The following is a 13,321-nucleotide window of genomic DNA, read 5'->3' as shown; positions in this document are numbered from 1 at the left end:
TTAACACCAACTTAAACCTTGCAATTTAAAACAAAATTTCTGAGTTTGCCTGCAGGCAAGAAAACAGCAACTAAAATAGACAGCCCTGGAGCATGGTGGGACCCAAATGGAGCCAAAAGCACAATCCTATTACTGTACAAGATTGTCAGGGTAGACATTGTTGACATGGTGTGAATGGCAGGACAGTCAGAAGAATGCAGGGTGGAAAATACCTCACAACAAGACAGGTATATTTGGAAAATTAAATTTCCTTTCTAGATTTCAGGATTAAAGGATATAGAGAGAGGACCTGCAATGGCAGAAAGAGAAAGATAAAATGTTCAATCTTAAATCCCTTTGTAGGGGGTCAGGATAAATCGAGATGTGAGAGGCTACAAGCAGTCTGCAAATCAATGTGAAAGTGCAAACAAAATTACAATTCATCAGACCTTATACCTCAAAACGCTGAAGTCAAATCAAATCGAATTAGCTTCATGTGATTTAAGATAGGACTAAAATCAATACATCTCTCAGTCCTATTCCTAAACTGGCATGTGCGCTCCTTTTTGGCAGTGCTGCAGGGAAATTATTCACAAATAATGAGCACATATTGTAGAAAAGTTTTATTGGTGCTGTTTGACTTCAAAGTGGAAATGAGAATCAACCTTAAAAATAATTATTTACCACAAATATCTTCTCCAATAAACTGGACCTTCACACAAATCTTCACAAATTGTAAGATTCAAAGAGTCACCTGCAGTTTGGCATTTTCTCCTGGTTAATGTTGCAAAGCACCCAAACACAGTGTGGGTATCCCTGCAGAACAGGACTAATAGGACTTCAAAGAAGGAATTACACCACCTCCTCTGGGAGGATTAGGGGTGAGTGCTAAATGCCAGCCTAGCCAAAAATGTCTCCCAGTAATTACTATTAAGAAAAAAATTGCAAGTCACAAGTACAATCCTGCACTGATGTCACCAAATTCAACTCTACAATACCTCGACCCGACGACTGGATTTCTGTTGGTGCCTCAGTCAAAAGTCACTTGATTGCTACAGCTGGTTGTATTCTGCGACAGTGTGCTTTGCTTGCACGAGTTTGCTGCCCCCCACCCTTCCTATCCCTGTGTAAATTTTCCCTGCACCAGTAGCATAGGATAAAGCTACAAGCCTGGGACCCGATTTCTCAGCCTACCTTAAAACAGCCTGTCTCTAATGGTTAGCCCAAAACGTCAGATGACACTCCTTTCCTTGCAGGACTCCCCTGGGCTCTACCTCTCAGTCCTTGTCCCTGACAGAGAAGCAAGTGGGATGACTCAGTCTTGAAGGGGAATTTTGTAGGATAGAACCTGGGCTTTTTCCAACCTGGCCATCATGGTTGAATAAAGATGTGATTTCAGATAGTGAGCATGTCATGGCTGCAACGTAAATTCAAACGTTTCTGTCACAGAACAATGAGCACCTTCTATTTGATAACTCGGGAATGCATTTTTCCCCTCAAAGAGGCAAACTGTTTTAATTTTATCTTTTAAATTTTGTCTTTTCATCTCAAATCTTATCTTTTCCAGAATGTGGCACTCCTTTCAGGGTTTTTTGACATTGGCATGATGACCTCTCCAGTGACCTTGTGAGGTAATGATGTAATGGTATTATCAGTGGATGGTTAATCCGGAGACCTGGGTTCAAATCCTGCCACAGCAGATGGTGGAATTTGAATTCAATGCGTGTCTGGAATTAAGAGTCGAAGGATGACGTCGAATCCATTGATGATTGGTCGGAAAAACCCATCAACTTCACTGACGTCTTTTAGGGAAGGAAACTGCCATTTTTGCCTGGTCTGGTCTACATGTGATGTGACTCGAGAGACACAGCAATGTGGCTGACTATGAACTGCCCACTGGGCTATTAGGGATGGGCAATAAATGCTGCCCGGCCAGCAATGTCCTCTTCTCGTTAACGAATAAAAAACCTTATGGTTGTTGCCAATATGCGATTCAGAGTCATTTGAGGAAACTCGCTGTGACCAATCTGTCTTTGACTTTATATATAGAGCCTGATAAATTATCAGTGGAAGAGGGAAAACCACTGGTGAAAAAGTAGTAGTATTTCTCTTTGGTTAAAAACAATAGTTTATTGCATGATCACAAGTGACTACAACTGCATTAAATAAATCAGGCGGAATTACTAGATCTTTGGGTACTGTATAAAACATATCTGCTCCCTATGAAGGGAGCTATAAAACTCATGACAGATAGATGAAGTTAATGCAACTTCTATATTAACTCTTTCAGAACCATTACATGAAACAACACAGTACGGAGTTCTATGGATGTGTGTAGTTACTTGTCCATGTAGTCATTCGTATGGGAATGAATGATGGTTGGTCCAACATCAGGAAAGTGTCACACAGGATCAGTGTCAACATTTCTCTCGTGTCCACAATTGCAATTCGGGCCAAGTCTTAGTCGACAAAAAAAAATGTAAGTGGCAAATGTATTGAGTTTTTTTTTGCTGCAAGATCTAGCAGGTTTTTGTTGCCAATTAGGACCAAATCCACCTCATTTCACGACCCACCCTGTCCCATTTTACCATGCGCCGTCCCTAGAACAACCTGCTAGAGTCAGGATATCTTGGAATTGCCCATCATGGCTGCTGCCTATGCAATGTTTAAAAATGTCACTGTACACCCAGACAAGCACGGCTAACCTGGGAGTTGCCCTGGGATATTAACCCAGACGAGGTAGACAAGGTTATCTTGATATCTCACTTTGCTGGCAGTGGTCTGGAGGTCCTGCTGTATGTGGATCACAGACAGGACATAACCTTTACCTAGGACCAGCAAAACCTGTCCAAATGTCTTAAATTTTGCATTGCTATCTACTTCTGCCTTTCCTGGCAGTGCGTTCCAGGCACCTATCACCCTCTGTGCAACAAAAAAAACCCCTTTCCGAACACATCAAGGGTAACTAGGGATGGGCAAGAAATACTGACCAGCCAGTGACGGCCACATCTCACAAACGAATAGTAAAAGAAACCGCTCCTTTAGAAACTGTTCCCCTTAAACCTATGCTGCTAATCATTGTGAAGAAGGGTCTAGGCCCAAAATGTCAGCCTTCCTGCTCCTCTAATGCTGCTTGGCCTGCTGTGTTCATCCAGCTCTACACCTCGTTATCTCCATTAGTTATTGAAACTGCCACCCTGGGAAAGGTGGGGGGGGGGTATCCCAAGCAAGTGGGTAAGGTGAGTATGGGGTATCAGAGAAGGTGGTAGCATTTACCCTAGTAGAGTTGAGCAAGTCATTGGTGGCCCTTCTGCACTGAGCCATCTGAAGGAATGCAGAATCTGCACTGACCCAAGTGGCAACTTCGGACCATGCCAATCTGGTCTGGTGTCATGGTGGTCTAAATGATGATCGCTGTATCACAGGAAGGACATGGAGGCTTTGGAAAAGAAGCAGGAGAGTTTTACCAGGATGTTGCCTGGATTAGAGTGTATTAGCTATCATGAAAAGGTTGAACTAAACTTGGATTTTTTTTGGGTTCAAGGCTGAGGAGTGACTTGATTGAATTATATAAAATTGAGGCATGGATAGGGTGAATTGTGCAGGTTAAACAGTTCCCACTTATGGAAGGATGGAGAATGAGGTGGTGTAGATTGATGGCGAGTAGCAACGGGGACCTGAGAAGAAACCTTTTGGCACAGCAAGCTGTCAGGGACTGGAGTGACCAAAAGAGTGTGGAGGAGGGGGAGAAAGAGTCCATCCTCTTTACATGGACAGCAGTGGCCATGCTACCCACTTTCAGCCCTCTTAACAACCACCTCTCATTCCTCGGCCTACCATATGGCACAGAGTCAGGACAGATGTTCCGTTTCCAATATTCAGCTCCTCACGCCTTGTATGGAAGGGGGCAGGTGGCAGGTGGCAACAGTGTGGAGGTTCTACTTTTAATGAAAATTTTTCCGTAATATTATGTTTCCTGCCTTCTCCGCCTAGCTCTACACACTTACTTTTCAGAAAACAAATCCCATTCCCTTGATAGACTTTTGCTCCTCCTTCTCCACACTCTTGGACACTCCAGATCGTGACAGCTGTACCAGGTGGCTTCTTCTCAGGTCCCCATTGCTACTCACCTTGAATCGATACCTCCTCATTCTCCATCCTTCCATAAGTGGAAACTGTTTATCCCTCATGATTTTGAGCACTTCTGTCAAATCTCCAGATGGGGAATGACAGAAATGCAGATCAATACCGTTCACCTCAAGTCACCTTTGCTGCAAAATACACCATATAAGTGACACATAATTAGATTTACTGATTGTGAGAATTATTACAAAGCAGTTAATAAGATCTACTGCATGCAATAACTGTCAGTGCATATTTCTGCAACCGGTCTCTTCCCCCATTGTTTGCTGCTCTTTATCTTCCTCTTCTGCGATGCTTCCAGATGTTCCTCTACAGTATGTCAACACTCTTGTCGTCATGCAGGCTTCTAGACGCTTATAGTGCTCTACTCCCAAGAAAAAGAAATGGCTAACCTCTTGGGTCTTGTTAAAGCACTTGTTTATCTACCCTGTGCTAACAATATTCATTAAAACTCAGCACAAGATTTGAACTGGTGCTCCTTCTCTACAGTCTCCTCAGTGTCATATGCTTATCATCATCCCTGACAACTTCCCACACATACCCAGATGTTAACCCTTTACTCCAAAAATGAAAAATGCTGTGGAGTGAATGTGTCAGGGCAGAGCATTGACAAAAATCAGTGGGCAATCAAGACAAGCATGGCATTCATGCACATACTGTAGTAATTTGAACATGCTGCAGTGGATGAAAAGGATTTGCATTTATGGAATGCCTTTCACAAACTCTGGTTTCCCAAAGCACTTTGCAGCCAGTCTCCTCACTCAAGCCTTGGAAGGAAGGAGGGGATGCCTCTTTGGATACCTTCCATTCCTGACTGAGCACCCAGGCCTTTTCACCAAGGGCGTTCCCTTATCCTCACTCCAACAACCCATCCCTGCCTTCACCCAGAACCCCAGGCCACTTTACAGTGAGGCCACCTGCACCTTCCTGTTTCTAGACTCCAGAATTTAAAATGGAGAGTGGCTTGTAGTCCCAGTCCTGGCTGTTGTAAAACGTGAAATGACGCGCAAAAAAAAAGTTTAAAAGAAAAACACACACACACACACACACACACACACACACACACACACACACACTTCTGGTGCACATGGAACTTGGAATTGTACCAAGCCATTCTGCCCATCAAGTCCTTGACCTTCCAGACAGACCCAGACTCCACATCCTATCCTTTCACTGCAACCTATGGCTAATCCACACGATCTGCACATCCCTGGACATTTTGGCCATCCTAGATTACCCAATCTATCCGACCAGCACATCTTTGGACTGTGGGAGGAAAGCAGAGCACACGGAGGAAACCCACGCAGACATGGGGAGAACATGTAAGCTCCACAGAGTCACCAGAGGCTGGAATCAAACCTGGGCCCCTGACGCTTTGAGACAGCAGTGCTAACCACTGAGCCACTGTGCTGCCCCATTTGAACTTGGGCCTCTAGCAAAAGTAAATACAATCACTGCATCACAAGAGCCCTTTTGCTCACCAGCCTAGCCGCAGATGAAACCACGACTGAAAGTATTTGCCTTGGAACAAGCTTACTCTGTCTGGAATTTATCCAAAGCCATTTGTGAAGCTGATCAGTAAATAGAACTTCAGCATGCACAGAAAGTATGATTAAGAGTTGTTGATAAAAGAATGTTCCAAGTCACTGGTCACAAAGAACACTCTATGTAAACATATTATTCACTTAAAAATAAGGGCGGTATAATTTTCACATTTTGATATTCCTAATTCCACTCCTTTAAAAATTTAAGAGGAAACTGCTGCTTCCTGTTTTAGAAACAGAGTTAGCATTACAACCATTATGTTAAGTTTCAGCCAGATCATTTCAGGGTGAAACAAGGGACAGGCTCTGCCATGGAATTGGAACAATTATTACATATTCAAGTTACCTTTCTGTCAAGCTAAAATGGATTCAGAACTAATTCACTTAGTTTTTGTCTGCACTAAATTAATACCAGAGGTCAAAAGGAACCTAGCTTTACCCCTCTGACAAACTGGCAGATATCAAGCATAACATTTAGCTCATGCCAAGACTCTAGATGCTACTTCCAGATCACAGGAGGCCATTCAACCTTTCATGCTGATATTAGCTCTTTACAAGAGCTGTCCAACTAGTCCCACTCCCTTCCTGCCACAAATTCGACCCTTCAAATATTTATCCAATCCTTGTTCAGTGTTATTAAAGGGCCATTCTTTGGCCACTCTTTCAGGCAATGCATTCCACTTCATAACAAAAATCACTGCGCAAAACATTTTCCTCAACACTCTTTGCCAAATAGCTTGAATGATCAAGACGTAAAGTATTCCACTCTTTCACAACAACTGGATCACGTATAGTCATTCGAGGCTGTCTCGTGGGGAAAGTCACTGAGTTAATAATCTAGAGGCCGAGACAAGTGTTCTGGGGAATGTATGGGTTCAAATCCCCTGCCTTCTTTTCAGCCATATACAAAAAGTTCCAAGGCAGAATAACCTGCTGCATCAAAATAAAGAATTCTCACGTAACATAGAACATTACAGCACAGTACAGGCCCTTCGGCCCTCGATGTTGCGCCGACCTGTCATACCGATCTCAAGCTCATCTAACCTACACTATTCCATGTACGTCCATATGCTTGTCCAATGACGACTTAAATGTACCTAAAGTTGGTGAATCACCTCAGTAATACCTCAGTTGTGTTGGGGATTGTAAATCTGGATCCTTTCTCACCTTCATCTTCCTATCAGCAGATAAATCCTCTTCCTCCTCTGGCCAACTTCAAATTCTGCAGCAATCCCTCGTTCACAGAGATTTGCCTGAAAAGTAACCCTGAAGGCACATTCATTTTTTTTTCAAATCCTGATGACCAACCCCATCCCTTTCTCGTTTTATAAAAATGAAGACCAATATTCAAACTGCCAAAACCCAAGTCGGCTACTACAAAATGGGCAGCACGGTGGCTCAGTGGTTAGCACTGCTGCCTCACAGCGCCAGGGGCCGGGGTTCAATTCCAGCCTCAGGCGACTGTGCAAACTCCATGCAGACAGACATTCTCCCAGTGTCTGGGTGGGTTTCCTCTGTGTGCTCTGGTTTCCTCCCACAGTCCAAAAGATGTGCAGGCTAGGTGGAGTGGCCATGCTTAATTGCCCATAGTGTTCAGGGATGTGTCAATTAAGTGGGTTATGCAGGATGGGATGCCCTGAATGTCAGCGTGGACTTGCTGGGCCAAAGAGCCTGTTTCCACACTAAGGGTTCCATGGTTAAAACAAGACTGTAAAAAAAAGGTTAAGATAAGTCAGACGGTGGAAGAATCTGACATTGGGCCTATGACTTTCTAAGCTGTATCCCTTAGATGAGATGGTGGCATTGTGGTCATGTCAATGGGCCAATAATCTAGAGGCCTTAGCTAATGCTCAGAGGATGTGGGTTCAAACCTTACCATGGCTGGCACAATTTTAAAAATAAACAAACATCTACTAATGGTGGCCATGGTAATTATCAATTGTGATCCGGTTTATAAGCATCCTTCAAAGAGAAAGGAAATCTCTAGCCTTTGAATACCAGGAACGACTGCTAGCTGTCCCCTGAAATGCCTAAACAAGAGCAGAGGCAGGCAAAAATCTCCATCTTGTCAGAGACACCCACAAAACAATAAATAAGAAAATCCAAGATAAAATGGTGTGGAGCTGGATGAACACAGCAGGCCAAGCAGCAGCAGAGGAGCAGGAAAGCTCAGTCCAGGCCTGAAATGTCAGCTTTCCTGCCCCTAAGATGCTGCTTGGCCTGTTGTGTTCACCCAGCTCCACACCTTGTTATCTCGGATTCTCCAGCATCAGCAGTTCCTGCTATCTCAAAGAAGAAAATCCAAATTGGTTCTCATTTTGTTTACATAATGAATGTGTAAAGCAATATCTTGATTTTAATACTCTGCTCTTGGAATTCTCATCACTTCATTATCTTTGCAAGCTCCTCCAACCAGCTCAACCATCAGGGAAATTTGCATTCATCTTATGCTGGATATTTAAGTATAACTATTTTAATTGCTCCCCCATTATTTCAAACATAGGGACTGGTCCTTTGACCCATAAACGACATGAATCCTATTCCCTGCACTTGGCTCATAGCCCACAATGCCCTGGCATTTCAAGTGCTCATCCAAATACTTCTCAAATGTTGCACCAGTCCCTGCCTCCACCACCCTCTCATGCAAAAAGATCCATTCATCCACCACCCTGTGGGTGGAAAATAATACTTAGATCTCTAAACCAATTACTCCTCATCTTGAGAGCTTACACCCACTTGACTTAGGCATGACTGCCATGGGTAAAGCGATTTCTGTAATTTATTCTATCTAAATCTTTCATAATTTTGTATACCTCAGATACCCCCCTCATCCTCCTGTACTCCAAGGAAAACAAACCCAGTCTGCCATGTCTCTCCTCATAACTGAGACTTTTCATCCAGGCAACATCCTGGCGAATCTCCTCTGCACTCTCTCCAGTGCAAATCAGGTCCTTCCGATAGCATGGCAACCAGAACTGTGCACGAGTACTGTGTGGGCTAAACAGTATTTTTTTTGAAGTTGTAAAAATACTTCCTTGCTCCTGTATTCTATATCCCAGCTAAATGAAGGCAACCATCCTTCCTGAAGAAGGGTAATACCCAACAACATTGAATGCTCCTTTCCTCCAGATGCTGCCTGGCCTGCTGCATTCTTCCTGCCTCCTGTTTGTCAACCATCCCAAATGCCTTCTTCACCAATGTGTACCCATGCTGACACCTTCAGGAACCTATGGACTTGTACTCCCTGGAGACCTACCAATCATTGTATAAACCTTTCCCTTATTAGACCTCCCAAAATGCATCACATCACACTTACTAAATTCAATCCAGCATTGGTTTGCCCAGTTTACCAGTTAATTGATCTCAGGCTGCAGCCACCTCAGCACCAGTTCTTCTGTCATTTGCAAACTTGCTAATTATACCTTCTACATTCTCATTCAAAGTGTTAACATTGATAGGCTGCAAGTGACTTACCACCGAGTCTCCTGGTACATCACTGGTCACAGGCTCCCAGTTACAAAAACAACTTTCAACCATCATCCTTTGCATCCTATTTTCAAGCCAATTCTTGATCCGGCTCACCACTTGTCCTTGGACACCTTGGGTTCTTTTCTTTAAGATCAGCATTCCACGTGATACCTAGTGAAAGGTCTTTCTGATCTCACTTTAACAAAATCGGTGCTGATCATCCCTGACCATTCCCTGCTTCTCCATGTGCTGATGTATCCTGTAACTCAGGTCTTTCTTCTTCCAATCATTTCCCTACCGCTGACATTTTGCTTACCACCCCTGCCTGGCTTGGGGTCATCTTTTCACCGCACCTCATGGAAATGTTGAAGCATGTTTTATTGCAATTCTAAAGCATCTTTAAAAGCAAACATGGGAGCTTCAAACTCCTTTGATGAGCTTCTTTTCCACACATTCATTCTGCACTTTTGGGGGCGATAACTAGTTGGCTATGAAACAACAGAAGGGTCTTTGCAGCTGAACTCGGTTGTGTATCTGGCCTTGCAGTTGTTGGTCATGCTGTGTGACTACTGCCTGATGTAGAATTCCCTACTGATGTTGAATCGTGCAATATTTTCCCAGTTGAGAACTTCTGGTACCTTGTGGTAGATTTGGCAAATCTACTAGCAAGATTAGGGTATTGGGTAAGAGGCAGTTTGCCAGACATTTGAGAATTTTGGGTGTAAACTTAACCCTATAATATTACATTTGAAAGCTGGTGGTGGAATATATTACTATGGGTGGAGTTTTCATACAGCAATTGCTGAAAGACCAGTTAGGGAATGTGATTTGTTATTTTTTATGAATGCTTCAATAGTAGAACAGAGTATGAGAGAAGTTAGCCAAGACAGCCAGATAGATTTTGAGACAGGGGTCAACTCAATAAAAACAAATTACATGATTCTGTTCCTCAAAATTTGAGAGCCTACTGACTACTTCCCTACTTGAGGGAAGACTGTTTGCCAGTGGTGGGACAAAATAATGACAAAGTATGCCAGGCATTTTTATGACTCATTCATTCATTCATTCAATGTGCTGCAGGCAGAGAACTAAAATACCTACGCCTACTAGCCAAGCACATTTTGTAGCTTATTAAAAAAAAAAGGAGCACAAGTGTGTGGATCCACATATTTACCATAGTCTGGGAAAATAAAATCTGTATAGTTATTTGAATCAAAAAGATTGTGGTTAGTAAGGATGCGGTATTATCAATTCTAGAAGGTGTGAAGGTAGATAAATTCCCCTGGGCCAGATGGGATTTTTCCAAGATTCTCTGGGAAGCAAGGGAGGAGATGGCAGAGCCTTTCGCCTTCATCTTTGTCGACAGATTTAGTACCAGAGGACTGGAGGATTGCAAGTGTTGTGCTCTTGTTTAAAAGAAGGGCAGTAGGCATGACCCAGGTAATTAATAAGGCTCAGTGGTCTATGTCTGTTAGAGGAAAAGTTTTGGAAAGGATTATAAAAGAGATAGGATTTATAATCATCTAGCAAACAACAATTTGATTAGGGATAGTCAACATGGATCCATCAAGGGCAGGTCGTGTCTCACAAATCTGAGTTTTTTGAGAAGGTGATCAAACATTTGGATGAAGGTAGGTGCACGTGGTCTTCAGTAAAGCCTTTGATAAGGTACCATATGGTAGGTTATTGGAGAAAATATGGAGGCATGGGATTGAGCGAGATTTAGCAGTTTGGATTAGAAACTGGCTTTCTGTAAGAAAGCCATGAGTGGTGGTTGATGGAAGATATTCAGCCTGGAGTCCTGTTACTAGTGTTGGGCCTCAAGGATCTGTTTTGGGACCACTGCTGTTTGTCATTTTTATAAGTGACTTGGATGCAGGCATAGGTGGATGGGTTAGTAAGTTTGCAGATGACACTAAAGTCGGTAATAGACAGAATGGAAGAATGTTGCAGGTTGCAGGGAATCTTGGATAAACTGCAGAATTGGGCTGAAAAGTGGCAAATGGAGTTCAATGCAAATAAATGTGAGGTGATTCACTTTGGGAAGAATAATAGGAAGGTAGAATACTGGGTCAATGGAAAGATTCTTGGTAGCGTGGATATACAGAGGGATCTTGGTGTCCATGTGCATAGATTCCTGAAAGTTGCCATCAGGTTGATAGTGCAGTTAAGAAGGCATACGACGTGTTAGGTTTTATTGGGAGAGGGATTGAGTTCCGGAGCCATGATGTCATGCTGCAACTGTACAAAACGCTGGTGCGTCCTCACTTGGAATATTGCGTGCAGTTCTGGTCGCCCTATTACAGGAAGGATGTGGAAGCATTGGAAAAAAGGTGCAGAGCAGATTTACCAGGATGTTGCCTGGTCTGGAGCGCAGGCCCTATGAAGAAATGCTGACGGACTTGGGTCTGTTCTCATTGGAGAGAAGTTGGCTAAGAGGGGATTTAATAGAGACATACAAGATGATCAGAGGATTAGATAGGGTGGACAGTGGGAGGGTTTTTCCTAGGATGATGATGTCAGCTTGTACAAGGGGGCATCGCCGCAAATTGAGGAGTGAAAGATTTAAGACAGATGTCAGAGGCAGGTTCTTTACTCAGTGAATGGTAAGGGCATGGAATGCCCTGCCTGCCAATATATAGTTAACTCAGCCACATTAGCGGCATTTAAAAAGTCCTTGGATAAGCAGGTGGATGATGATGGGATAGTGTAGGGTGATGGGCTTAGATTAGCTCACAATTCAGCGCAACATCGAGGGCCGAAGGGCCTGTTCTGTGCTGTATTGTTCTATATTCTATGTTATAATTACTACATGTGGTGACCATGTCCATTGGATCAGTACAGAATGCCTTTGGTCGACTTACTGAAGTAGAAGGCTGGATGGCAAAGTTTCCATTTGAAGAGTCTTTTCCAAGTGCAATCAATGTATTTAGTGGAATGTAGGATGATGTCTTGATAAAAACATTGCATTATTAAATACTACTCAACAGCTAGTCCTACTACATCTGAGATACACAAACATTCTTTGTGACCTTGCGCTGTAAAGGACAAGTACACACAGCTGCTTATCTACACTGAAGACTAGTTAGCTCCTCCCAGGAATGGCACTTACACATTTTGTAAAATGAGCATGTCCAGTGATGTTGTCACACTCCTCTGGAGCAGATGAGCCTTGAAGCCTGGCCTCCTGGCTCAGCCGTAGGGACTCTACTACTGAATCACAAGAGCTCTCCACAGTCCTTTTATATAATCTCGTGCAGAAATTTAGCAAGTGAGGTCATTTAACCCTTTCAGTACTTCGAGGTACTCAGAAAATTAGTTATCCTTGTAGATAATAACTAAAAGTTAGCAGGTATCAAAATTCAGACTATTTTAAAAAATAGATATGAAGAACAGTACCAACTATAGATTTTTACAGCATAGCTTGAACAATATTAACAGTGTAAAGAAAAGTGCAGTTAAGAAGAAAAGTGCGCTTGATTAGAGAGGTCTTAACTTATTTAGTCATAGGCAGTGGCTGAGTGGTATTGTCAGTAATCAGATTTTGGATTAATAGTCTAATGTTCTGGGGACTTAGGTTTAAATTCCACCCATGGCAGGATTTGAAGTCAAAAATAACCTCGAAACAAGAGTCTAATGATGACCGTGAAATCATTGTCAATTGTTGGATAAAAGACATAGGCAAACAGACAACCCAGGATCAAATAAAAAAACTTCCTCTGAACCCTGTCCACAGCAAGTACATCCTTCCTCAGATACAAGCAGATGCTGTAAGTCAGGAATAAAAACAAAGTTGGTGAAAAAGCTCCGCAGATCTGACAGCATCTGTGAAGATTTTAAAAAAAGTTAAAGTTTCGGGTCCGGGTTCTCAGGAAGAGTCACCGGACCTGAAACATTAACTCAGACTTTTTTTTCCTTCATAGATGCTGCCAGACCTGCTGAGCTTTTCCAGCAGTGTTTTTTTACCCCAGATATCAAACAACCAAATGACACTGCTCTGAAGCCAGACAAATTTCAAACTTCTGACTGTGTTATGAAGTTTTTGCTTAAAAAGCTGATAAATTTTGCTTTAAAAGCCTCTACCATGTTTAGAATTTTGAAAGCAGGTCAAGTGTCCTTTTCAAGTGAGCAGCAAAACACCATTAACTTTAGTGAAACTCATGGGCAATTCCTGGATGCTCACTGCT

The 13,321-nt window shown here is 42.8% G+C and overlaps 1 protein-coding gene across 3 annotated transcripts in view; it reads right to left on the bottom strand.

The window, feature by feature from the left end:
- Positions 1-13,321, bottom strand: part of gypc (glycophorin C (Gerbich blood group)) — an 87,015-nt gene that overhangs the window by 48,438 nt on the left and 25,256 nt on the right. The window contains exon 1 of one of the 3 annotated variants that reach the window (XM_048534093.2): positions 12,247-12,266. The exons of the other annotated variants lie outside the window; for them this stretch is intronic. Within the exon in view, the coding sequence (XP_048390050.1) occupies positions 12,247-12,250 (4 nt within the window). The 5' untranslated portion in view covers positions 12,251-12,266. Of the gene's footprint in view, positions 1-12,246; positions 12,267-13,321 lie in introns of those variants that run through there. 3 annotated transcript variants of the gene reach the window in all.

The sequence above is a fragment of the Stegostoma tigrinum genome, chromosome 7, assembly GCF_030684315.1.
Source record: "Stegostoma tigrinum isolate sSteTig4 chromosome 7, sSteTig4.hap1, whole genome shotgun sequence".
NCBI lineage: Eukaryota > Metazoa > Chordata > Chondrichthyes > Orectolobiformes > Stegostomatidae > Stegostoma > Stegostoma tigrinum.
Note: the sequence above shows the minus strand (reverse complement) of the source record. Positions and strands in the feature narration are given on the sequence as shown.